General features: G+C 37.5%; 1 protein-coding gene across 1 annotated transcript in view; it reads left to right on the forward strand.

The window, feature by feature from the left end:
- Window positions 1–26,608, forward strand: part of TINAG (tubulointerstitial nephritis antigen) — a 142,956-nt gene that overhangs the window by 45,797 nt on the left and 70,551 nt on the right. Inside the window, exons 8-10 of the mRNA XM_047860364.1 lie at window positions 894–1,064; window positions 19,934–19,997; window positions 20,666–20,755. Coding sequence (XP_047716320.1) covers window positions 894–1,064; window positions 19,934–19,997; window positions 20,666–20,755 — 325 coding nt within the window. The remainder of the gene's footprint in view (window positions 1–893; window positions 1,065–19,933; window positions 19,998–20,665; window positions 20,756–26,608) is intronic.

Here is a 26,608-nt window from a genome sequence, read left to right on the forward strand (position 1 = left end):
TGATCCTGGAGAGCTGTAAGGGACACATCAGAACAAAACAAACAAACAAACAACCTATGTTTTCTGGGCTTCAAGGCCAGAGCCAAATAACTGAGATCTCAGGTTTTTATGGTAGGTCCATCACATCGCCTAAAACTTGATGCCATTTTATATCTGAGAGTAGGGTTTTGCAGAGGGAAGATATATATGTAGTCCCTAATATGGACTTGACAAGAGGACTTCTTTGTAGATGGAACATTCTTTGTTGACACGATGTGATGGCCAAGTCTTTAAGGATAAGTAGGAATTATTTGGGAAAAATTAGGGAGGTGGGATTGGCATTCCAGGTCTCAGACACCGCATGAGCAAAGGTCTACAAGGAAGAACATATTCTTGGTGCTGCATTTCAATATTTATTTATTTTTGAGACACACAGAGAGAGACAGAGCATGAGTGGGGAGGAACAGAGAGAGAGGGAGACACAGAATATGAAGCAGGCTCCAGGCTCTGAGCCATCAACACAGAGCTTGATGTAGGGCTCAAATTCACAAACTTTGAGATCATAATCTCAGCTAAAGTTGAATGCTTGAACGACTGAGCCACCAGACGCCCTGGTACTGAATAGCGAATGGTTGCAGCACAGAGTTTGAGGCATTTTTTAAGTTCTGCAGGAAACAGACTCTAGGACAGAGATGTCTGTATAGGAGGTTAAGGAGCAATGCTTTTAATTGACAACACCTGTCAGGGAGTTGGGGGAGGGGTGGGTAGAGGTGGGAGAAGCTGAATCATGAGCAGTTATGGCAGAAATCTCAGGCTGTCCCTTACTGACTACTGGAAATGGGTTGGCTCTTTAAATTAGTCACAAATTGAAGCAAGGGGAGGGCTTTTGCATTCTCCATTGACCTTGGATAAAGGTTGCCACAAAGATGAAGGCTTAACTTTGGGTGAGGCAACTTCCTTTGGTGGAAAGCAATTTCTGGAAAAGGGTTTCAGCTGTGAGCTATCAGTTGGCAACATTTCAGTACTTGGAGAAATAAGTGCCTCAGAGTTGAAGGGGGAGCCTGGGCGGCACATCACTACAACGGGTATGTTCGCAAAAGCTGAATTTAGAGAAGTAAGCCACTGACCAGGTAATGCAGGGTCTTAGAAATCATGTTTACAGATTTGGGCACTTTCTTTCTTTCTTTCTTTCTTTTTTTTTAAAGAAACAGGGAGCTATGGAAAGGTTTTAAGCAGGAGCTTAAGTGTATACAATCATGTTTGCATTTGAAAAAGATCACTATGGCAGCTGTGTAGAGAATTGATTTGAGAGAGAATCCTGAAGATGGGGAGGTCTGCAAGGAAGTTGTCGCAGTCATCAGAGAGAGACCTGAGGAGAGTTTGGATTTATAAAGTGGAGGTGGGAATAAAGGAAAGTGAACTGATTCAGGAAATACAGAGAAAGCAGAATTAAAGAGAAAGCGGAATTAATGGTATGTACTTATTGATTGATGGAATGTGGGGGTGATGGAGAAAGATAGATCAAACCATAGTTTCTGACCTGGGAATCCAAACTAGGAAATTTGGCTAAAGACAATGCCATGTGGTGTTCATGCCCTATTCCTTCTTTCTGACACGCCAACATCTATATTTGGCCACAGCCTCGCAATAAGGAGGGACCATGTAACTATCTCTGGCTAAGGAAATATGGATGGAAGCGATGTATGCTATTTCCGGGTTGAGGCAATGGAAACCCCTGTGCCATTCTCTCGTCTTTTAATTCCTCTTTGGTGAGAAGCAGGAGGGCCATATGTTGAGATGACTGAGCCACATAATCAACGCAGCTGAGACCCCTGAATCACTCCATGGAGGACAGCTGCTTTGGATTGTTGCCCAGTCAAGAGAGAAGGATCTTGTGTGAGCGGGCGATAAACTTTACAGTGGTATGCTTCTGAGATTTGGAGGCTGTTTGTACTCACAGAATAAGGCTAGTCTGTCCTGACAAATACTGCAACACCCAGTTCACTTGTGTCATGGTGTGTGTGTGTGTGTGTGTGTGTGTGTGGCAGGGGACACACAGGGGAGTGGAAAAGGCAGAATGCAAATTGAGTTTTTAAAATGTTGAGTCCAAGGGGTGACTGGGTAGCTCATTCAGATAAATGACTGACTCTTGGTTTGGGCTCAGGTTATGATCTTATGGTTTCATGAGTTTGAGCCCCGCATTGAACTCTGTGCTAGCAGGGTGAAACCTGCTTGGGATTCTCTCTCTCTCCCTCTCTCTTTGGTCCTCCCCCACTTGCACTGTCTCTCTCAAAATAAACTTAAAAAATTACAATGTTGGGTTCAAGATAACTGAGAAATATTTAAGTAGACATGTCCAATATGCAGTTAAAGTGTGGACAAGGCATTTGAAGCAAAATCTGTGCTGGAGAAACAGATTTTGAAAGGCACAATAGCCGGGGCACCTGGGTGGCGCAGTCGGTTAAGTGTCCGACTTCAGCCAGGTCACGATCTCGCGGTCCGTGAGTTCGAGCCCCGCGTCGGGCTCTGGGCTGATAGCTCAGAGCCTGGAGCCTGTTTCCATTCTGTGTCTCCCTTTCTCTCTGACCCTCGCCCGTTCATGCTCTGTCTCTCTCTGTCCCAAAAAATAAATAAACGTTGAAAAAAAAAATTAAAAAAAAAAAAAAGAAAGGCACAATAGCCAATAAATGAAGTAATGTGAGGGATGAGATTCTTAAACACTGCAATCTAAAATGATCTGAGCATATTATTTTCCTCTGCATGGTCTTTTTTTGGTCCCTTTTAGAAAGCAGTGGAATTCCAGAAAACTTTATCCTTTACTTTTAAAATTACATTTATTATATAAGCCAATCTCAATATCATCATACATTATACAGCTGTTTTTTTTCCTACTTCATCATACCGTAGGCCTCAGGGTGCCGTGCTTGAATGTAAGTAGAAGAGTCAACTTCATAGCAGAGCAAGCAAGCCAAACAATTATCATTAAAAACCTGCAATCAGTTTCTATCTTCCTTGAAGTGATGTCTCAAAGTCCAATTAGAAGTTGTTTTGAAAAATTATCTAAAGGGATCCTTTGGTTGCACAAATGTAAAATAAGTACCAATACATTGCTGTTGACAACTATAAATTCATCTGAATGTTGCTATTTTAGACAGAAGCTATGAGAGGTTTTTGGTAATGTAAATTTTATATGATTGGAATAGGCTTTATAATGCTACCGTTTTTATTTTTTTATTTTTTTAAATTTTGCTTTGGGGGATAGAAATATAAGACCAGATCTGCTATAAATTCAGCCTGCACTGTTCTTGAACTCTTGCCTATTATTGTTCATATGTACGTTTCATTCCTGCTTAACATTAGTCACTAGACGCTAAAATGACTCTGAGTTCAGCAGCAAAAATGTACGTGCATGAGATTTGCACCATGTTGCAAGAGTGGAAGAAACGAAGTCGTTTCTGCTTGGTTCACCCTAAATGTGGACTAAACTGTTGATGTCCCTCACACAGATAACCTACGTTTTTTATAGTTATATTTTATGTTTATATTTATTATCATTTCACTGAAAAATTGAGTCACAGAAAGATTACGTGACCTGTAAAAGGAATGGAACAAAATATAACGGCCAAAGCTGAAGCTCAGGTTTGGTTTTCTTTGATTCCAAATCCCACACTTTCTTTTCTTGACCACACTGTTTTAAATGAAGTCATTTCACATGTGTTATATATATCCCTCTATATTGCTGTAAGAGATGTGTTCCCCTCCCTCCCTCCCTTCCTCCCTCCTTTCCTTCCTTCCTTCCTTCCTTCCTTCCTTCCTTCCCTTCCTTCCTTCCTTCCTTCCTTCCTTCCTTTCCTTCCCTCCCATCCTTGGAGCTTTGAAACATTTTAGAAAGATGTGTTAGTTTCCATTTTCCCTTTTGTTTGTGATCATGGAAACACTTTCCTTCTCCCTCTTCTGGTCTTCGCTAGAGCAGCTGCTCAGAATGACTCAGCTTTTCCAGTCAGAAGTGGTTCCTGCCTCATGGTGTGGAGGAAAGATCCAACCCTGGAATAATGCACCAAAAGTTACCTCTTTCTGATGGGGGGAAAAAAAAGGAGCCCTGTCCTTGTCTGGAACCATCATCCCTTTCTCAACCCACACACATCTATCTCACTCCATGTTTCATGTCATTTTCGTCATTCTGTTCTGATTAAACATCATGCTTTTTGAATGGGTCGTTATCGCTGTCTCTGTGAGTAAATGGGATGTGAATACCCTGAGGATCCTCGCTCATGAATGCAAACTCTCTTCCATTCTACAAAGGGAAGAAATACAGTTGCTGAATATTAATAGCTCACCAGAGATTAGAATTCAGAGATTAGACAAGATCTGCCTTGTGCATTTATTATCCAAAAGTGAATGATAGGAAAGGGAGGGGCAGAGCAAGAAAATAATTTAGAGAGGAAACTAATATATATGGAGTGCCTGTTTGTATCTGGTACAAGAGCTTTTCTACTTATAAATTTTCAATTTATGGGCTTTTATTATGTGAACAAAATTATGCTGCAATTAAAAGCACCCACCACCAATAGATGGGGGAGGTAGTAATGTTAGGTCATGTTAGTCATTGTATTTCTTGAATCCTAGACAGGAAGTCTGCCTTGCATGTGTTAGTTTTGAGATAATTTATGATCATGATTAACCCCATCATAGCAGATAAATGCAAAATAAGTGCCAAAAAGAAAATTCATGATGGGATGGAAAGTAGATATAATTTTTATAAATTAAAAGTGATAAAGAGATCGATAAGTATTGCATAAGTGTATGAAATGACTCATTTTTCAGTAAGAATGAATCCAAAGGACTATCACAAATCATAAAATACTTGAAAGCCCTGTGTCTGTACCATTGAAATTAATAGACAAGAGATGAGGAAAAGTGATTGAAAAAAATGTAACAGTGTTTGGGCATATGGCTCCAGCAGTTGTTTTTCAGCCTGACCCTATCTCCCATCATAATTTCTCAGGATAAGACCTTCAGACTGGCTTGCTTTTATTCTTTATAATTTTTACTTTCCAGGTGACTGTAATCTGCAACCAACATGCAAACTACTGAGTTAGGAGTTCAGAAGTGAGGCCATGGATTTGTAAATGAATGGGCTTTAAGCATTGAGTGTGCTCTGTTGTAAAGTTAGGATGATCCCCGCAAGCTGGTAGAGACTCTACAGGCTTGAAGCTCCTTCAAATTTCACAATTTAAAACCAGTGATGAGGCAGTAAATACTATTGCCATATGCTAATAAATTTTCTTTCACCTGTGTACAGATCATCATGAAAGTGGTTCATCTTATTGACATATTTTCATATAGATTCAATAGTCATATTTTGAAAAAGATTTCCAATTGAATATATATATTGGCAAAGGAGGTAAGATTATGTTTAGTTTTAAGTTATTTTAGGGAAATGTGTCTAGGACCGCAAACTAAAACCTTGGAGTCTCTTTGGATTTTAAACACATTGACCTAAGATCAACGTTGTGCAACCTAATTCTTTGCAAGTAAAGGAGCTTCTGCATGATTACACTACTCTTATAGATCATTTTATTTAATCCTCAAAGCACCTTTGTAAGATTACTATTTTGATATTTGAGTTAAGCAAAATTATAAGAACTTGACCAATGTCTGGTAAGGAATTTCAATTTCATTCTGATTCAAATCCAAAGCTAAGAATCATTCTCATCTACCATGATGTCTCTCATAAAAATGCATCACGGACATTTGGAATTTCTTATAGTTCATGAAAAAAAAAAGTGATTAAGGAAACTTTTAGTGGGGTCCATGAAGTTCTAAAATAAAATTGTTTACAAACACATTTAGACTATTCAAATATCTTACAGAGTCATGCTTCATCCCTGCCTGATGATAGGTAATGTCATTCACTTTCATGACTTTGACCATCAACTATATGTTGATGACTTCCAAAATGACACTTAGCAAAGACGGAAGCCAGCTCCTCATTAGACATCTTCATCTGGATAACTCATCAGAAAATCAAACAGTAACTTGCAAACTGAGCTAAACTTTGCCCTAAACTGCTTCTTCTATAGCTAATGCTACTATCTGGTCATTTACACCAGAAATCGGAAACTCATGCTAGACAACCCCTATTACTTTATTCCCATATACATTTAGATAATTTATAAGAATTAGCTCCTTTATATGTTTCTTATTTACTTTCTATTTCAGAACCATTTCTCAAGGGCAAGTTCCCATGATCTTTTGCCTAGATGACTATAGTAGTTTCCGGACTAATCTCCCAGCCTTCAATGCTACCCTCATCTGATCCAACTTCTATTCTAACATAATTATCTACCACAAATGCTATCCTGGCTACATCTTTGTCTTGTTATGGATCTGGAATAACTTCCTATTGCAAGGATTCTTTATTTACAAGTATCAGACACTGACTGGTTAAAGTTCCCCCAAAAGGATTTTTGAAGGATAGTGATATTAACAGAAATTAAGGAAAAACTGATCAGGGATCTTAGTAATTCATGGGCAGTTTGGGGAATCTCAGTATCTGAATGGCTCAGTTCCATCTGGCCTACATACCACCACTCCAGTCAAAATTCAAATTCTTAGGAGAAAGTGACTGGCTCAGCTTACATTGTTGGAGACCTCTGGGAGGTGGTGAAGTTAAAAAAGACTGATGGTTTCACCAGGACTACATGGAATGGGAGAAGAGCAGATCTCCAAAGGAAAGTTTATACTGTTACTTTATGAATTGTTGGGTGAGCAAAAACAACCGACTCCTATCCCCTTTCATTTTTAAAGTGAAGTCTATGCTTAGTATATTCTTGTCATTCAAGGTCTAAAATGATCTGGCCCCTACCAGTTTTTCAAATATATCATGTGTTTTCTGTTTCTCAGTCTATAATTTTGAAACACTTTACATGACAAATATCCCTACTTGCTCTTTAAGACTCCCCTGAACTGTAATTTCCTCAGTATTGTCTTGCCTAATTCTACCTGGAAGGATTGGCCACTACCTTTTTTTTACTCTCATTAAATCCTCTTTATGTCCCTATAACACTTAACAAGTCTCATTGCAATAAATGTTTGTTTGTTTGAACAAGTTAGCTTCCCTGGCAATACTGGGTTGTTCTTTAAGTATTGGGATTAGGTTTTATTAATCTGCATTTGCAGAATTTAGCTATATCTAGAATACATTTGGAGTGCAACATATATTTTTTTTAAGAGAGTGAGTGAATATAATTGCCTTTCCTCAAAGCTACACGGCTAGAAGTGCACTAAGAGAATGATCAGGCCTATGTGTTTTAAGTGCCTATTGTGAAATAAAACTTTAATGTTTTATTAGTTCTGGAGGTAGTTTTTAGCATTCTCCATTGTTTCCTGTTTAAATATATTGAAATTAGAGTTTTTATGTGAAAGAAAAATTTGTTTTTACTCACATGTACAACTTCTTCATCTAATAACTTTTTTTTCCCTGTTAGCTTTTTCTCCATTGTAGTTTCTTACTATCCCCTTTGCCTTCATGCATTTTCCTTTATTTTTCCTTTTCTTTTTAAGTTTATTTTTGGGTCTGGTCATTATAAGGTTCGGATGGCTCCTCCCTTGTCCACATCAAGACAAAGAACTGGCAACATAACCTAAGTAGGAGGTCTTGAACCAGAGTGGAGAAGTGGTGGGGGGTAAAATAAGGCCTTCATTAGGACTTCTCTCTCTCTTGCTTCCAGGCCCAAATGGATGTATCTCATGGCTCATTAGAGGTTTCCTTTGGTGCCTGATGGTGTACGTAAAATATCCTCTCTAGCTATCTTAATCTGCAAATACAATTCTATGTTTGAAAATTAAAAACCAACGGAAAAGGATGTTAAAATTGCTATTTTTCAAAAAAGTAAAAAGCAAGAGAAAAGTAAGTGTATTTAATTACTGTAAAAGGTTAGAAGGTTTTTAGCAAAATCTCTAAAGCCTGGACCTGGGCCTAGAGTCAGTTGGGGACCTATTGCAAGATCCTCTTTTCCATTTCATGGATCTGCTACATTTTTCATTCTTTTCAGTGTTCTTAGTAATGTATCATTACAGACCAAATCTGCATTAATAGGTAAACTTCACAGAAGAGTGGAGTTTCACTTGAGTGTTTTTACAATGGAAATTAAATCAGTGAGAAGATCTTCCCTAGATCTTTACTCCCTCACATACTTTCTCCAGGATTTAGACAAGGTGAACATTTAGAAAGGTTGGATGGGGCAGGGAAATATGCACTGAGCTTGGAGTCAAACACTCCATCACTGGCTGTGTGCCTTGCATAGTCACTTGAGCCTCAGGCCTTCATGTATTAAAAACTAATATGGGGCAGGGGGGTGCCTGGGCGGCTCAGTTGGTTGAGTGTCAGACTCAATTTCAACTCATGTCATGATCTCAGAGTTGTGGGATAGAGCCCCACTTCAGGCTCTGCACTGAGCATGGAGCCTGCTTAAGATTCTCTGTCTCTCTCTCTCTTTCTCTCTCTGCCCCTCTCCCCCACTCACATTCTAAAAAATAAAAATAAAATAAACTATTGTAAGGATAATAATTATAACTGCTGCCATTAAGGATGGTTGCAAGGATCAAAGAAATTGTGTGCATATGCTAACATACAATATGCATTGTGTTTTATACAGACATATATATGTATAATAAATGTATATGGTAATTATAATGTGTCAAATCCTCCAATATGTCTCACAGCCTGATCCAAAGACAACTGTACCTTTTTTTTTTTTTTCAACGTTTATTTATTTTTGGGACAGAGAGAGACAGAGCATGAACGGGGGAGGGGCAGAGAGAGAGGGAGACACAGAATCGGAAACAGGCTCCAGGCTCTGAGCCATCAGCCCAGAGCCTGACGCGGGGCTCGAACTCATGGACCGCGAGATCGTGACCTGGCTGAAGTCGGACGCTTAACCGACTGCGCCACCCAGGCGCCCCAAGACAACTGTACCTTGTAGTCAGAAGTTTTCTTTCTGTTTCTTTGAAATCCTTTATTCTAAAATTTAAATGAACTCAGTGGAGTAGAAATAAAAAGATGGTAGCTTCAAATAATTAATTGATGGCCCAATATATGAAGAAAGAACACTTCATTTTAGCAAGTCTTATCTCTATCCTTTCTTACACCCTCACCAGTCCCTCATGAGACCATCTAGGTCTCTTATCAAGGTGAAGGGTTCAAGCCCCAAACCCTCAAAGAGGAGTTAATGTTACTTAAGTACTTCACCAAAGAGCACTTAATACCACTGGACATTTTTGCAGACTCCATATTTCACAGGAATAAATATATAATGATAGAATTTAAGCCAATAAGATAAATTATTTTCAGCAAGCCCCCTTTCTGTTCTCTGTCTCTCCTCCCCTTTCTTCCCCTCTCCCATTCAAGTTTGTATTTCATGGATTTAAGCATACCTGCAAACTTTCATTTATGAAAATAATTAAAATTTCCAGTGTCCAGGCCATTTTCACAATATCCAAGATCTTGTGTTAAGAAAGTTATTTGATTTATTTCATTATTCCCAAGGAAAAATCAGAAGGTTCTGATTCTCTCCATTCTTCTTTGTGTAATGGAGGTTATAAAAATCACAGGAAGGAATGTGGTACTTTTCTTATCTAAAATATAGCTCATCCAAGGATAATGGTCAAGTTGGAAGAGGATGTGGCATTGTGGACTCTAACCTTTCTAGTTACACACACACTGAACCCAAAATTTTTGAAATAACACCTCTCTCTCTCTCTCTCTCTCTCTCTCTCTATATATATATATATATATATATATACATATATATATTATATAAATATATATATATTATATAACACCTCTCTCTCTATATATATATATATACTGCTGTCATTAGCTGTTATCTCAAAGTGACCATTTATTTGAGGTCCAAATGATCAACATTTATATCAATCCAAATTGCAAGTAAACATAATAATTTTATTTTTTCTGATTTCCTGTTCTCTGAAAATTTTTTGTAATATTATGATAGGAAAATATAGGATTCAGGAGGCAGAGAGGGAAAGGTTAGGACCTGAGGACCCTGGGTGGGGAAAAACACATATTTTGGAACAATGCTGGGAGCATCTGACCAAAACAAACCATCTCAGGCATAAAGTCCCTCTTAAGAATGTAACAGACACCACCTATTCCCCCTCAGGTTACCCTCAGGAATTTGACAATCAAAATATCTAACTAAAAAAAGGAAACCATAAAACTTATGTTATATGAGGAACAGAATGACCAGTCTAACTCCTCACACAATGGAGTAGAGCCAATCAAGAAGGAACAACCCAGTACCCAGAGTTATCCATCCAGTCAGGGTAGAACCTGAGAAGGATCAAGGGGGAAGGGAATGAAGGGGTGACCAGAACCTTATAAAACAAAAGCCCTTGCCTATAGTCATGGGTATTCACCTTCCAATGCCCCCTCTTTATAAAGAGCTTTCATACTATTCTTACTTTCTGATCTTACATTCTAATAAACTTTTGCCTGCTACTCATTTTGTGTCCGTTCTCCAAAGTGGCGAGACACTGAACCCTGGGTATTGAGGTAAAAAAATCCTGCAACCATATGTGTAAATGTGATAAACAATATGTGTTTATCAATGGTGTCATTATTGATGGTTTGGGTCAGACAATTCTTTGTTGGGGGTTCAGTCCTGTGCATTCTAAGATGTTCAGCAGCATCCCTAGCCTCTACCCATTGGATGTTTGTGGAACCTCTTCAGTCAGGTCAGTAGAAACTATCTTTAGATACTGTTAAACTTCTCCTGGGAGGCAAAGTTACCCCTGTTGGAACCACTGGTCTAAAAGAATACATTCGTAATAGAACTTGTGTCAAATATGTTCTTTCATTGTGAAGTTACTTTGCAGAGATATTTTAAAGCTTTTGTCAACATAGAGAAGATGGGTTGGTAAAAGCAAGATATTATAATTCTGTTAGATACACTCACCAGATGGTGGTAAACTACAGTTATTTAGCCATATGCTATAAAGAAAAAGTTAAGGAGCCACCATCCATCTCTTCTGATTATGGAACTCCCACTCTTGCCTTATGAGAAGGGCTATATACATGTAGATATCAGAGATAACTCTTCCAAAGAGTGAGGAAAGTAGGGTGCTTATACACCAACTCCTCTAGGCATTGTTTAGAGATTGCTTCTGGGTCACACCGAGGGTATTAATTCTTTGTTACTTCTGACTTGTTATGCAGTGGGGTGGTGGGGAAGGAGTGGGCTCTGGCCATTAACTCATATAGTGGGAATGTCAGCTCTCTTGTCCTAAAATGGTAAGGATGGTAGGAATATGGGCAGAGTGAAAACAATGCATGATACAATCCTACTAACAAATTTAAGGAATTGGATGATAGAGAGGTTGATGTATAGAAACCAAGAGATAAGGGAAGGAATAAGATAAAGGCAGCAGACTAAAAATTATAGGTGGAAGAATTGCCTAAGAACAGGATGATACTTTATGTTATGAGTCTAGAAGGAAGATGGGAAAGATGGCTGAAAATATAGATAGGTTTATGGGTTTGATTACAGGAAGGTGTGTGATGAACATTTTTTCTCTTTGTTTTCTTGGTAACCTCAGAGAGGAGGTCATCCCTAGAAAATGATGATCTCTAGTAAGTTAGGAAAGTAAGGTTTGTAATGGCCACTAAGGGAAATGGGAGATAGTTTAAAGAAATATGAGTAGTATTTAAGAGCTTAGCTGAGACAACAATACAAAAATTTGTAGTGGCACCAATTCTATGGGCCCTTGGATCATCTCCAACAATACTCAGTAGATGTGTGACAAGGGCAGAAAAAGCACATTGTAGGATTAATTGATTTATTGGATATTTACTGAGTGCCTAATATGTGTCAAGCACAAAGTGCTAGAGATAAAACAGTTAACAGGCAAATTACAGATAAATAAAAATTCTGTGATTTTGCAGAACTTAACATTCTGGAGGGAAAATACAGAAAATAAGATCAGTGAATTAAATTATAGTATATTAGTGTTAAGCACAGAGAATGGGGATATTGAATGCTAGGGCTGGAGACAAAGTGTCATTTTATTTTATTTTGTTTTATTTTATTTTATTTTATTTTATTTTATTTTTTTAATGTTTATTCATTTTTGAGAGACAGAGAGTGAGAGACCATGGGTGGGGGTGGGACAGAGAGAGACACACACACACAGAATCTGAAGCAGGCTCCAGCCTCTGAGCTGTCAGCACAGAGTCCAATGAGGGGCTCCAACCCACGACCGTGAGATCATTACCTGAGTCAAAGTTGCTTAACCGACTGAGCCACTCAGGCACCTTGAGAAAGTGTCATTTTAGACAGTGTTGGCAAGGTTTTTCTGAAAAGCTGTCATCTGAAAAAAATACTTGAAAGAGGTGAGCAATGGTGCCAAATGGATATCTGCTAAGCATGTTTCAGGCAGAGACAAACACAAGTGTAGAAATCCTAAGATAGGAGTGTGGTCCACATGTTGAGGAATGCCAAGGATAGTGTGATCATTTGGATGAAGATTAACAAGGGGTAAAGTGATTTAAATTGAGCCAGAGAGACAGCAAATGTAGAGGTCCATCTTGTAGAAGGTCTTATAGTCCATGGCTTTTAGGTTCATTTGGTGTTGGAATTGTTTGAGGGAAGAGGTATGAGGACTAGAGAAGAAAAGAATTGAGAACATTGATGAACACATAGTTTAAATCAACACTGAAGGGGCACTGTGTGGCTCAGTCAGCTGAGCGTCTGACTTTGGCCCAGGTCATGAACTCACCATTTGTGAGTTTGAGCCCCGCATCGCGCTCTGTGTGGACAGTACAGAGCCCACTTCAGATCATCTGTCCCTCTCTCTGACCCTCCCCCACTTAGGCTGTCTCGCTCAAAAATAAATTTATATCATCACTGAAAAGGAAAGGGAATTCAAGAGTAAGCAGCTATAAAGCCTTATAAATAATGGGAGGAGAGTCAGGAAAGAATGAGGTTAAGGGAGAAAAGAGTTCCTAGGCAGACAATATACTTATTAATGGTGGGTTTCATTTATTTAGCATGTGTGATTGTGCCAGGTACTTTGGGTATTATCTCATTTCAATCTGCCACCCACATGACAGTTTAAATAAATTCAAATTTTACAGGTGAGGAAACTGAGGCATAGAGAGATGAAGCCAAAGACATGCTGCTAGTGTGGTGACACAAGATTTGAACTCCATTATTGGTCTCCTAGGCTCCAGTTTGTAATATAGTGCCAAATGCTGCAGAAGATTCATGTATGCTAATGATGGGCACAGGTGTATGGGAATTGGAAATTAGGGGGTCCATTGGTCACTTGTGGTGAGAACATTGACAGAATTTTGCTGTAGTTTGGTGACTCATTTTGGGATATGAGAGTGATTATGGAGAGTGATGCCAAGATCATGTAAATTTGAAGCAAAAAACATAAAGGGACTTGCACTAGTTTATAGCCAGAGAGGAAGGGGCAAGAAAATGAGTGAATGTCGTGCGAATTGTATAATTTATGGGGCAAAGTCAGGGAACAAGTCTGAGGAGTTGGAATGATGAATTCGCTTTGGAGAAGATCCTTGTTTTATAGGAAAATAACTGAGGACCAGAGAAGGAAATTGTGAACCCAAAGTCATAAAGCCAATTAAACAGTAGCCAGGGACCAGAGTCCAGGTTTCCTGATTGTCAAGACAAGTCCTTTCTGCTAGGCCATCCAGCCACTTGTGCTGAATCATCGTCCACTGGTAACTTATCCCAAATGCAAAGAGAGCTATTGTAGTTAATGAATAAACACAGCATAACAAAACCCACTGTAAATGCACAGTTCTACAGAAACACTAAAGACATCTTGACCTTTGGGTTCCCTTCATGACTTCCTCCCCTGGCAGTTTCTTTTTTTTCTTTCTTTCTTTCTTTTTTTTTTAAGCAGCATAGAGATTGACTTTTCTTGACTATAACACGTCTTCCAGGTACTGCAGGTTCCTACACCAATGCCAAGTAGGAACCTGGGTGGAAAGAACTAAGGTCACCCTCAGGGAATTTCTAGCTGAATTAGGCTCCACTAAGCCTTGAAATCAAAATGCTTCTGGTAGGTAAATGGGCTACAGATGGGAAATCAAGCCAGTGTGTGATGGCATGATTTAGAGCAACTGTTACTGATATGACAGATCCTAGCAGGCAGCCTCATGGAAGCCTGTATTTTAGTTGCAGTGCAAGTAGGTGAAATGAATAATTGTGTTTTTGACTTTCCAATTTCCTATACCTTGCCAGTGGTTATTGCAGCTATAATTTGGGCCATGTGTATTCCAGAGAGGTTTCTGATTTAGGAATCTAGATTTTTTTTGAAGGCAAGCAATATTTGATGTATTTCATCTATGATAAGATTTTATGTATTTATTTTTATGGTGATGGATATTTTTTGTGTCATATAAAATATTACACATTTTTAACTGAAGAAATGACAAGGATCTATTTTTAACACTTACATTATCTTGGGCAAATATTGAAATTCTTGTTTAATGTTTAACTACAATAAGTATACTCAGTTCAAGTAAAGGATCCATTTCAGGATTCAGGCTGAGTTGTCTTGATAATTAGAATTCAGGCTCCAAGGAGAAGCCCCAAAGCCAAGAGTATTGGATATAATACAAAGTGGGAGCCCTACCTGACCTCTAGAGAATGTGGACCGGATATAAGATCTTAATCTTTTCCTATCTTACCACAGAAATTTGGATGGAGAAACAGTATTTATCTCAAAGAGAAGGAACTGATTTCACTAGGAATCACACCATTTTGGAAAGTCCTCGATTCAAAAGATCCACTTTCAAAGGACAATACTGTAGAAATTTTCGTTGTTGTGAGGATAGAGATGATGACTGTGCCACTCAGTTCCATGAGGCAAATGCACTGTGTTACTGTGATAAATTCTGTGAAAGGGAAAATTCTGATTGCTGTCCTGATTACAAGTCATTTTGCCATGAAGAGAAAGAATGGCCTCCTCACACAAAACCTTGGTATCCGGAAGGTAGGCTTTGGGAATGTGTTTAAGCAGTCTCCTAGTTCATTACAAGATCTGTCCAACTCTCTTTACCTCTTCTTCTTTCCTGTCTTCCTCCCTTTTTTAAGATGAAGTGAAAAATGAATATTATGATTAAATAAATTTCCTTTCAAATGTTAAAGTGCTTTGGTTTAGATGCAAGATACCACATTGTACTAGCACCTTCAAGAAAGTTCTGGTGTGATGGCCATGAATGCTGGTCTGAATCATGTTGTGAATACTGACTCAGTGTATATAAAGGTTACTTAAAACTCTTTCTGTCTGTCTTTCTTTCTAAAATGTTTTGACAAAAGGACTCTTAAGCTCTGAAGTGTTTTTGTGTGTAACCTTTTAGGGGATCTCATCGTCACAGGCCTGATCATTGGCAGATTTGTGTAACTTTTGCTTATTATGTCACAAAACCAATGGACCTCTTAGCATTAGAACCTGTGGTATAGCAATGCCAGTAAAACCAGTGCAAAAACAAAGTCAAGTCAGCTACCTGCCTAAGTAATACCAAATAGACTTTCATGTGTATTTCTATTTTGTTTTGTTTTGCTAATGTGGGAATTTTTACACCATTGAAACAAAGGAGGACTTCATATAGAGTAAGTGTAAAAGTCGAAGATTGAGTGCATAACTACAAATAATTCATAAGAGGGATGATGGTAGGTACTATATTGGTCTAATTATAGGAAAATGGTTATAGATGCTGAGTAATCAATATATCCAAGATTTGCAACAAAACACAAAGCAACACACTTTTTATACTTAAATAAAGCCTTATTTTTTTGTTGTTGTTGTTGCCCATCACATCAAAGCTCCTCAGCAGAAATGCAGAGTTATGGTGACTAGAAATTACAGTTAAAGACAATTTAGGACCAACTAGGATTTGGCGTCCTTATTTCAAATTCCGGATGCTATTGCCTGCATTCTCAGTGATGTGAGTTTGCTGGTAAAACAGGTATGTAATAGGTTAAAATTTCCACAGAACTATCATTTATCCCAGACCTTTGCCTCTACCAATATACAGCTCAGAAAACATCAAGTATTTATTTTAGCCTAAAAAAGTGGCAGATCCTTTACCAAGAATGGGGACTCTAGTCATTCATAAAAAAATTATTCTAGAATATCTTCACTATGCCAGGCATCGTACTTAGTGCTGGAACCACAATGGGGAAGAAAAAGACAAGATCTTACTCTCTTTAAATGACAGTCAAGTTGCCAGGGAGAGGGTGAGATTCACTATACCATTGCAAATTGTGATAAATTCTCTGAAGGAAATATTTAGGGTTCTGTGAAAGTATATGAGAAAGCAACATTAATATGTAAAATACAACATCAGCCTGAGGAGAGTGTCAGTGAGGGAAGACATTTAACAGAGACTCCAGGAGTGAGGAGAAGTGAGCTGATTTCAAGGAATACTGACAGAAAGGTGTTGTGGATCAGAGAGCAAGGAGCTTGGCTTGGTCCAGGAACTGGAATGAGGCCACCATTTCTGGAGAGTAATGGTTAGCGGAGGGTTGGAGGTGACATGAGATGAGGTTTGAGAGGCAAGTAGAGGTCAGATTATGCCAAGATGTATAGGCTATATTAAAGATTTGAGATTTTATTCTGTTATGAGGACTCATTGAAAGATGTTAAGTGGGAATAGGGGTGGCCTCATGGGTGTTGAGTCTCAATATCACGTATAAGCTGTAGTGCTTTTGATGCGCTACAGTGTATTTTAGCTTATATGAAACATATAGCTCATTTAGGAAAGGAGCTTTGTTGTGAGGATAGAGATGATGACTGCGCCATCAATGTCCACTTTTGCTGGAGAGCTAGAATTCTGCTACAGCTTTAATTTAGTGTTATGATTTAGGTAGAATTTATATTCCAGGTATAGTTTTTATTCCATTCATTATGGAGGGAAGCAATTAATCATTTTTATTTAGTAGTAAAAAGTTCACATTAGACTATAATTACTTCTATGAAGGTAATTTGTTTTCCTTTGTTTTATCTTGTGAAAGTAGCTGGTTCAAAGAAAATAGCACTACACAATATTAAAAATCGTATAAAATTAAAATAAAAACACAATGGTATATTATTTATACCAATTTGTGCATGTATAATGTGACTTTCCTCTGAGATGCTAAGTTGTTCATTCACTGATATACTAAATACTATTTTTCAGTTATCTACTTACATGGTGTTATATCTAGTTCTTTATACTGCAACTGTCCCAGGAGCTCTTTTTCAACCAGTGACTTAAAACTATGTACAATATCTTAAGAGTTATAAAAATAAATATGTCCTTTTTGTATAAACTGGACTAGGGCATACTGGTAAATATCTCTCTTCTGTGTGTGTGTGTGTGTGTGTGTTTTCTTTTCCCCCTTCTCTGATAGTAACTCCTAGTAATTACAGGGTTTCAATGTCAAATACAGAAAAAAAAGTGGTAAGAGTTTGAAAAAGAACCAAAATGGGTTTTTCAGATGAATCTTCTGGTGTAGCATATCTTAGAGAAAGAGTCTAGTATACCATCTGTTGTAAACAGACCTAAGTTAATTTGATTAACTCTTATGTTCATATTGGTAAAAAAAAAATGTGTGTAAGCCACTGACACATCTGAATTGGATAAGGGCTGTTTGCTCCTTAACCACATTATAACGAAGAGAAGTCACAGTCCAAATTCTGCCATATACTGGTAGTTACAAAAATCTGTATTGGTAAGCAGACATAGACCAATTCATACAACCTGTGTAAGCTTCATGAAGTCTCAAGACCCTGTCCTTAAGAGGTTCCCACATCTTCCTTGCTTGAATAAGTTATTGGAGGAACATGTGATAATAACAGCAGTATATCATAATATAAGCAGTATAATAATAGCAGTAGGATTCTGTTACCCTTACAGTGGGTGTCAAGGAATGAGAATGCCTCCTACCCAGTGGCTGGAAGTGTAGAACTTTTTAAAGATCAATCTTAGGGTGGCACCAGGTCTATGAGTAAAGGCTTTTGACCTTAAGAGAAACATATACACTGTTGGGTATAAGAGTGGGGTATGATTTTTAAATATTTTAGTTAATCTGCATAAATTCAATACTATTAATTTAATCAACAACAGCTGATTACTTATATCCATCATGTTGATTCAAAGCCACTAATTTTACCAATGAAAGCCCAGTTCTGATGTTCGTTATACTGATGCTCTAGTGTGCATCCAAAAATGGATAATGGAAGCACTTGCAGCAGCTGCCCTGGAGTCTGGCCTTTCAGGGTGAATGCTAGTGTCCATGCCTGGGATGTGGATTCCTGATCGGAGCAAGTAACTGCCTTCCCTAAAATGAGGTTTAGACCAGTGCAGATATTATAATGCATTATGATGAATATTAAAATAAATTACAGACATCATATCATCTTTTTTTTTAATCAGTGGGCCAACTATCTCACTCTCCAAATGTCTGATTTGCCTTATTTTGGATTAGTGACTGTTCAGTTGCAAAACTCTATTAATTTCAACAGTCATTGGCTTTTTTTTTTCTTTTGTCGAGATGCTCTGTGGGTAACCAGTTTGATTAACTCACTCTGAGGTGCTGCATACACGTGTCATTGAGAAAATAAAGCCACTGGTAATTTTCTCATCTCCATCATCCTAAATTTCAACCTCCCTCTCTCTGGGTTACTGCCTACACTGAGTGGATTCCTCCTCTTGAGCTCTGAATCCTGTCCTGTCTTGTCTTTTCAAGATCTTCACTAGTAAAATCGTCTCTCTCTCCCTCTCTTTCTCTCCTAAAGCATCATGTTTTGCCTCCTTCTTTCTTGGATCAATGATCAATTTACAAAATATGTTTTTCTAGTTCCCAACTTTGAAAAAGCCCTCCCTTGGCTCCATGTTCTTAACTAGCATCTGTCTCATTTCCTTTTTTTCTTTTTTCTTTGATGGTAAAATAGCTAAAAGAAACATCTGCTTCCTGACTTCCAAGTCCTTATTCAATCCATTCCCACAGGATGCCATTCCTTGCTACTTCACCAAAATCCCTCTTGGCAGGGTCAAAGACTTTCACATCGTCAAATGCAACATTCATGTGCCTGTTCTCCTTTTCTTGACCTCTCAGTGGTACTTCACATAGCTGACCACCCCTGCTTATGAAATACTTTTTCTCTTGCTTCTAAGGTTCTACTCTCGCATGAATTCCCTATTTCCTCACAGGCCACTGGTTACTTTGTGAACCCAGGAACTAATTTCACCTTATCTTATTGATGCTTTTCATATAATGATAATACACCATTGATCTCTTTTGAGTACTTTATATAATCTGGTAAACTAGTTAACAACTAGTTTTAGTTAACTGAGAAACGTGTGGATTTGGAACGCAAATGGCTACAATCTTACTGGGTCATGGACTTTTTTCCTGATCCAAATCCTAAACAAAAAAATAGAATGTATCTTTAAAGGGTGAATTCAATGAAACAATTTCACATTTTGGTCCAAAACTCTGAGCTCCTTAACCTTGTCATACATGATTAGTCATATTCACTTGAGACTTGTTTAGAATTTTAAATGAGAAATGCCTTAAATTTATTCAAGTGCTGTTTTATTGCTCACCTATTTAAACACATTATTTTTTCAGTGTGGTTAGTAATTAATTCTGTTTTTTAATCTAGTTTTCATGCTTTATAAACCCTTTGTTGAAACTTATTGTGCAGTTTTAAAGATAAAAGGTCATGGAAACAAGCTTAGAAAAATTCTATACGTAAACCTTGACACAAACCAGATGTGAATTTTCATCAGGTTGGCACCAAGTATTTTTGCATATTTGAGAAACTAAACCGAATTTTAGGTTACTTGTTGTGCTAATGCACTTTATTATTCAATTTAGAATTTTCATTTGTTTACATGTTGTGTTAACAGGTTGCCTCAGAGATGGCCAACCTTATGAAGAAGGATCAGTAATTAAGGAAAACTGCAATTCCTGGTAATGAATTTAAGTGGCACACAACTGAATTCTACTGTCGGTGTATGTTTTCTTCAAATAAAAGGATTATTGTGAAATAAAACTGATATTTAAATACAGATAGAATCATATGTCCTAGGATATCACATATCTGTAGCTTTACATAAGCATGTTTCATTTTAATGAATGTTGAAAAATCTAACCACAGATATGTCTTTGAATGCCATAGTTTGTTGTTCGTGACAGTGGCCTTTATTATACAGCAGGCCTGCATTAAATTTACCTCTTAATTATAAGCATTCTACAGGCAAGATATGCTAGAGGCCAATCGTGTTTCTTTGATCACAGCAACAACATATAAAAACAGGCTGCCTTGAAATGATTATTCCACAGAAAGTTTCCGAATACAAATACACTGAATCTACTGTCTAAATTATCTTATGTTTTCAAAATTCATTGACTGTGTGGTCATTTCATTTATTAATTGCCTAGGACAGAAGTTAAGAGTATATTGAGTGGTAGCTAATGCATGTATTATTATTTTATTTTTGTCAAGAATCAAATAGGCATGTGGCTATCATTAATCAAGAATATGTTTTATGCCTTAACAATGTACAATTCTGGTTACTCATTTTATAAATGTACTCCATAAAGGGTAGGCCACTTTTGTGATTTTTGTATCTTTGCAGCACATGCTCAGGACAGCAATGGAAATGTTCCCAGCTTGTATGCCTTGTTCAACCAGAACTAATCGAACGTGTCAATAAAGGAGACTATGGGTGAGAAAAATCTTGCTTTCTAGACTTTGGCAGTCTCAGTTACTTCTCAGGTTTCAAACAATGTATTTCTTACAATTTACTTCTAAAAATGGTCACTATTTCAAAAGAAAGAGTGGGAGAAAAATGGGGAGAGAAATAGAAAGACATGTAAGAGTGGAATGCACGTAGTTAGATCTTAAATAGTTAAAAATTAAAACGCACAAAGACATATAGAACAGGGTCATAAATTGTCTAGGAAGGAGCAGTGTCATGGCGTGAATGAGGGGAGTAGAGGAAGCTTTGGTTTGGATAAGTATTTGGGTAAAATTAGGAAGAAGGCAAAACATTGATTAATTCTTATAAACCATATCTCTCCCTCTGGTGCTGTCCTGACCCAGCCAATCAGCCTGGGAGAATCAGAACGTAAGAGGTCAATATTCAATCTTGATGATTCCCCAAATAACCGGTCATCTAGACAATTTCACTGACATGACCTCTGTAGCCAATTTCACTTATGGTTGAATCACAAGACAAGTTGAGCCATTTTACTTTGCTAATAGAGTAAACATAAGGCTCACTGATGCTTAAACATAGGCAATAATGGTTTGATGCTCTCTGAAAGATTAATAAATTAGGTGGCTTCTCTGTTTCCATAGAGGGAATTATGATGTCAGTGTTAACACTGGTTTTCTTTACTCAGCTGAAAGGAAGAGAGATAGCTGGGTGGTATCCACCTCAGGATTTCTCCATTGCCATTGATCAAATCTCTATATTCCCTTAGTAACATTTTCCACATTCTGGAAAGGATTTCACATAAGAAGATCTATTATCAAGGAACTATAAAAATGATTAAATCCTGAAATACAATTTTAAAACTTAGAAGTATCAGTTTCCCCGAATGAGACGACAGGACAGATATTTCCCAACACAGTGATGACACTGAATTTCAACGTACCCCATATATCTTCTTGGAAGACACGAAATTTAGAAAGTTACAGTTTTTTTGACATTGTTACTCTTCAACCATGCTCAATTCTTGTGTGTGTGTGTGTGTACACGTGTTTAACCAATATTTTAGGTGATAATATGACATTTTAAGTATTTCTAGGGAAAATATACTTTTCTGTGGCTAAGTGATACTTAAATCACTAAAACAACATAAGAGTGTGTGTCATCATAAGAAATGATCTGAATCGGCTTCTTAAAATAATTCAAATGCTTGGCCTATTGAGCACATATTTCCGAGAAGACATCAGCAGCAGCCTGCCTTTCCACCATCACAGAACTCACCGGGAACCACAGCCAAAGGCAACGTGGAAAATACACATAAGATACAGAAGCTGGTAGGAAGAGAATTCTTTTTCTGTCTATCATTTGTTCACTGTGAGATAACTCGAGGACTAGTTAGGAGGCATGGGCTTCCCTTTTGTAGCAAACACAGATGACCTTAAAAGGACAAAAAGTGAAGTATAATTGGAGTGAAAGGACACATCCATTGCCCGAAGAAAAAAACTTGATAAAAGAGACAAGCTATGAAGAAAAGGAGTGAAACTAAAATTACTACCAGAGGAGAAAAAACGGCAGGGGGAGTCCTTGAATTTAAAAGCTTCTCTGGCACTCGGGTGGCTCAGTATGTTAAGCGTCAGACTTCAGCTCAGGTCATGATCTCGCGGCTCGAGAGTTCAAGCGCTGCGTCGGGCTCTGTGCTCACAGCTCTGAGCCTGGAGCCTGCTCTGGATTCTCTGTCTCCCTCCTGTTCTCTACTCCTCCCCCACTCATGCTGTCCCTCTCTCTCAAAAATATATAAATATTTTTAAAAAATCAAATAAAAGTTCTGGCACTCAGATTTTTTTCTGTTCCTGATGTTCAAATTGTTTTCATGTGTGAAATGAGAATCCTATTATTCAACACTTACTAAGTGGTTTTCAAAATAGCCTACATGCAAATATATACTCTCTTTGCCTTAAAACACTTATTTTTCTCATCTTGGTGGTGTTTTAGATCCAAGTCTTTATTCATTCTGCATAAGCTACTTGAGTGCATACTTATTCCTTGTGTTATTTTTTCAATGCAATCAATTAATATTAGCAAAATGTGTTTCTCTTGGGGGCACTGCTGATGATACAAATAAATAATTTCTGTCTTACAAGAATTTACAGTCTAGCTGAGGAGTCAACATGTCATCAGTTTATGAAAGGATTTCTAAAGATAGGGCAGTATGCAAGTGCCAAATTAGTACAGGTGTAATAATCAGCAAGTTAGTGGAACAAAGGGAGATAGATAACTTTCAATTATCTGATGTAGTACAGCAAACCACTCCAGAATTTAACAGCTTAAAACCATGAGTTTTTCATTTGTTCCCTTCAGGACCTTGGGACGGACTTAGCTGAGGCTCTTCTCCTGATCTCTGCCGCAGTTACTCGTATGTCTACAGGCATCTGGAGCCTCCACTGGGGCCCAGCTGTGGAAGATGGCCTCATTCCCCTGCCTGGTGGTTGGTGCTGGCTGTCGCTGGGCCTGTGTGTCTCCAGCAGGCTAGCCGTGGCCTCTCCACATAATGCCGGGGTTCAAACAGGGCACGAGGGGAAGCTGACTGCTTTTCAGGCCTAAGTTTGCAAGTTGTACAGAATCAACTCTCTTGCCTTCTGTTGGGCATAGCAAGTCCCTATGCCTGCCCACATTCAAATGTTGGGGAAATAGATCCACTTCTTGGTACAAAAAATCACAAATTATTTGTGACCCTTTATCTACCACATCTCTAAACTTTTTTTTTTTTTAATGAATTGAAAATTTAGTTTTTTGGATAAGTTGCCTTTGATTTTTCAATAGTTTCTCAAATCAACATACCCCAAACCAAAAGGATTTACCACTTCCACCTGTCCTTGGTGACTGGATTCCCCTCTGCCTTGTCATCCAAGCCAGAAAATCAGAAATTAGTTTGATTCTTCTTTCCTCTTCACTGGCAGTCACTAGTCTCTCATAATATCTGCATTCATGGTTTCTTTAAGATATTTATGTTCTCTACCCCTCCGCTATATTCTAGTGCATTTATATTTTTTACATAGTTAAAAAAATTTTTAAGTATGTTAATTTTGAGAGAGCAAGAGAGAGAGTGTGAGTGGAGGAGAGGCAGAGAGAGAGAGGGAGAGAGAGAGAGAGAGGAGAGAGAGAGAGAGAGAGAGAAAGAAAGAGAGAGAGAGAGAGAGAGAGAGAGAGAGAGAATCCCATGTAGGCTCCTTGCTATCAGCACAGAGCCCAGTAAGGCTCAAACCCATGAACCATGAGATCATGACCTGAGCCAAAATCAAGAGTTGGATGCTTCACCAACTGAGCCACCCAGGAACCCCTTAAGTGTAATTTTTTATCAGGCCTCATTTGCGATGACCTGATTTTTCTGTTTCAGTCTCATCAAACTGAAACCAATCCTTTATACTTTCATGGTTATCCCTCTAAGTCAAAGCTTTGATTCTGCTATTCACTTTAAAAAAAAATCCTCAATGATACTCCATTGCTCGTAGAATATCATTATACTCCTTGACAAAAGTAACATTCTGGCCCAAATACTGCTTTACTACCTTATTTTTTACAATATTTCCCGTTTCTGTCTCTCTAGGCCTTTCTATAGGTTTAACATTAAACGTATCTGCTCTTTGCTAAATGTGCTACCCAGTTTCAAACCTGTATACTTTGCCTTTTTTTTTAAAGAATAAATGTCCTCTTTGAAACCTGCTCATCAAACTCATTCTCATCCTTCCAGACCGAGCACGAAAGTCACTTTCTGTAAAAAAAAAAAAAAAAGACAATTCCTTCAGGCAGAGTTGTGTTTGAATCCTCTACTCTGATCATACCTTGACATACTGCTAATAAATGACACATACTGAAGTCATTTCTATCGTTGCAGTCTTTTTAGGGTCTGAGCTCCTGGAGAGAAATTTACTTATTACTAAGCTCTAAGAGAGAATAAGATAAACTAAGAATGTTCAGTAAATGCTAAATTGGATTGAAGGAAAAGTTATGAGTCTAGATCAAAGAGAATGGAATAGAATAGTAGTCTTTTCACACTGTTTTGAGCATAATTCACAGTAAAAAGTACACTTAACTTTGTGATTTAATATGCACACATGTGCACATGCATACCTGTACAAACAAATGCTATACACGCACACACATATATAAAAATAATACTTACCCTCACTATGTGCAATAAACTAATATTTCCTATTATTTCTCCTGTATTCTATTTATTTTTTTTAAATAACAATCCCTGCTCATGAAATTGAGTAATTAATTAAGTGACCACAAATGTATCTGAATATTTGAAAACTACCAGTTGTAGGGCACCAAAAACATACTTTACTGATGTCATGGTTTTGTCTATGGCTGGTCCTAATGGTCTCTTAAATGTGGGGCAGTATCTAACATAGTCAAAGATTTCCTTTGGTGGTGGAGATTGCACTCTAAAATTGTGGCTTACCGAGTGCCCATCAACTAATGAATGGGCAAAAAAAAAAATGTGACACATATGTACAATGGAATACCACTCAGACATCAAAAGGACTGACATCTTGCCATTTGCAACAACGTAGGTGGAACTAGAGGGTATTATGCCAGGCAAAAATAAGTCAGAGAAAGACAAATACATATGATTTCACTCATATGTGGAATTTAAGAGGCAAAACAGATGAACATATGGGGAGGGAGGAAAAAAAGAGAGAGGGAAACAAACCATAAAAGACTGTTAATGATAGAGAACAAACAGAGGGTTGATGAAGGGAGATGGGTGGGGGGATGGGCTAAATGGGCAATGGGTATTAAGGAGAGCACTTGCTGTGATGAGCACTGGGTGTTAAATGCAAGTAATGACTCACTAAATCCTACTCCTGAAACCAATATTATATGTTAACGAACTAGAATCTAAATAAAAATTATAAAAAATAAAAAATAAATAAGCTTGTGGCTCACAGTTGCTTAAGGTTTTATTAACTAACAGATTTAAAAAAAGCATTAACTTGGTAGACATATTACTCAACATCGAGTTGTATTTTCCATCATGCATGATAGTATATCACACTATAAGCAATTTTGGTGATTAGCACAATAGGATTGAATTTAGTTTGATTTAAGTACTGAAAATATATTGTCCTCAAGTTGTAAATAATTCAAACAATCAATGATTAAATTACTATCATCTTTCTCATCTCCTTTCATCTCTAAAGAAAGTTTTTGTTGAGGAGTGCCTGGATGGCTCAGTTGGTCAAGCAGCCAACTTTACCTCAGGTCCTGACTCATAGTTCATGAGTTTGGCCCTGCGTTGGGCTCTGTGCTGACAGCTCAGAGCCTAGAGCCTGCTTTGGATTCTGTGCCTCTCTCTCTTTCTCTGTCCTTCCCCTGCTCATGCTGTCTCTTGCTCTCTCAAAAAATAAAATAATAAAATAAAATAAAATGACCCTTAAAAAATAAATTTTTTTGTTGAATTTAAATTTCAATGTTAGATTTTGAAAACAAAGCTTCTTTTCCTATAAAAGGGCACAAACATTGTCTTTAAAAAAATAAGTACTTTTTTCTATTTAATTTCATATCATTTGAATTTATATCATCATTAATAATAACGAAGAGTATTGAGCACTTATACAAATTAATTCTTTAATATAGGATAGAATATTTCTGTATTTAAATAAAATATTTAATAAAATTAATAAGCACTGAAGTATGTTTTTAAGCATAACTATTTTATCCTCAATTTTTCATGGATACTTCCTTTTACATGGTCAAATTATTTTTAAATATAAATTATGTATAAAACAATTACCTTGTTTAATCTATAAGTACATTTCTGTACATCCAAACTTCTTTGTTTATTTTAATGTTTATTTA

This window comes from Prionailurus viverrinus, chromosome B2 (assembly GCF_022837055.1).
Source record: "Prionailurus viverrinus isolate Anna chromosome B2, UM_Priviv_1.0, whole genome shotgun sequence".
Taxonomy (NCBI): domain Eukaryota; kingdom Metazoa; phylum Chordata; class Mammalia; order Carnivora; family Felidae; genus Prionailurus; species Prionailurus viverrinus.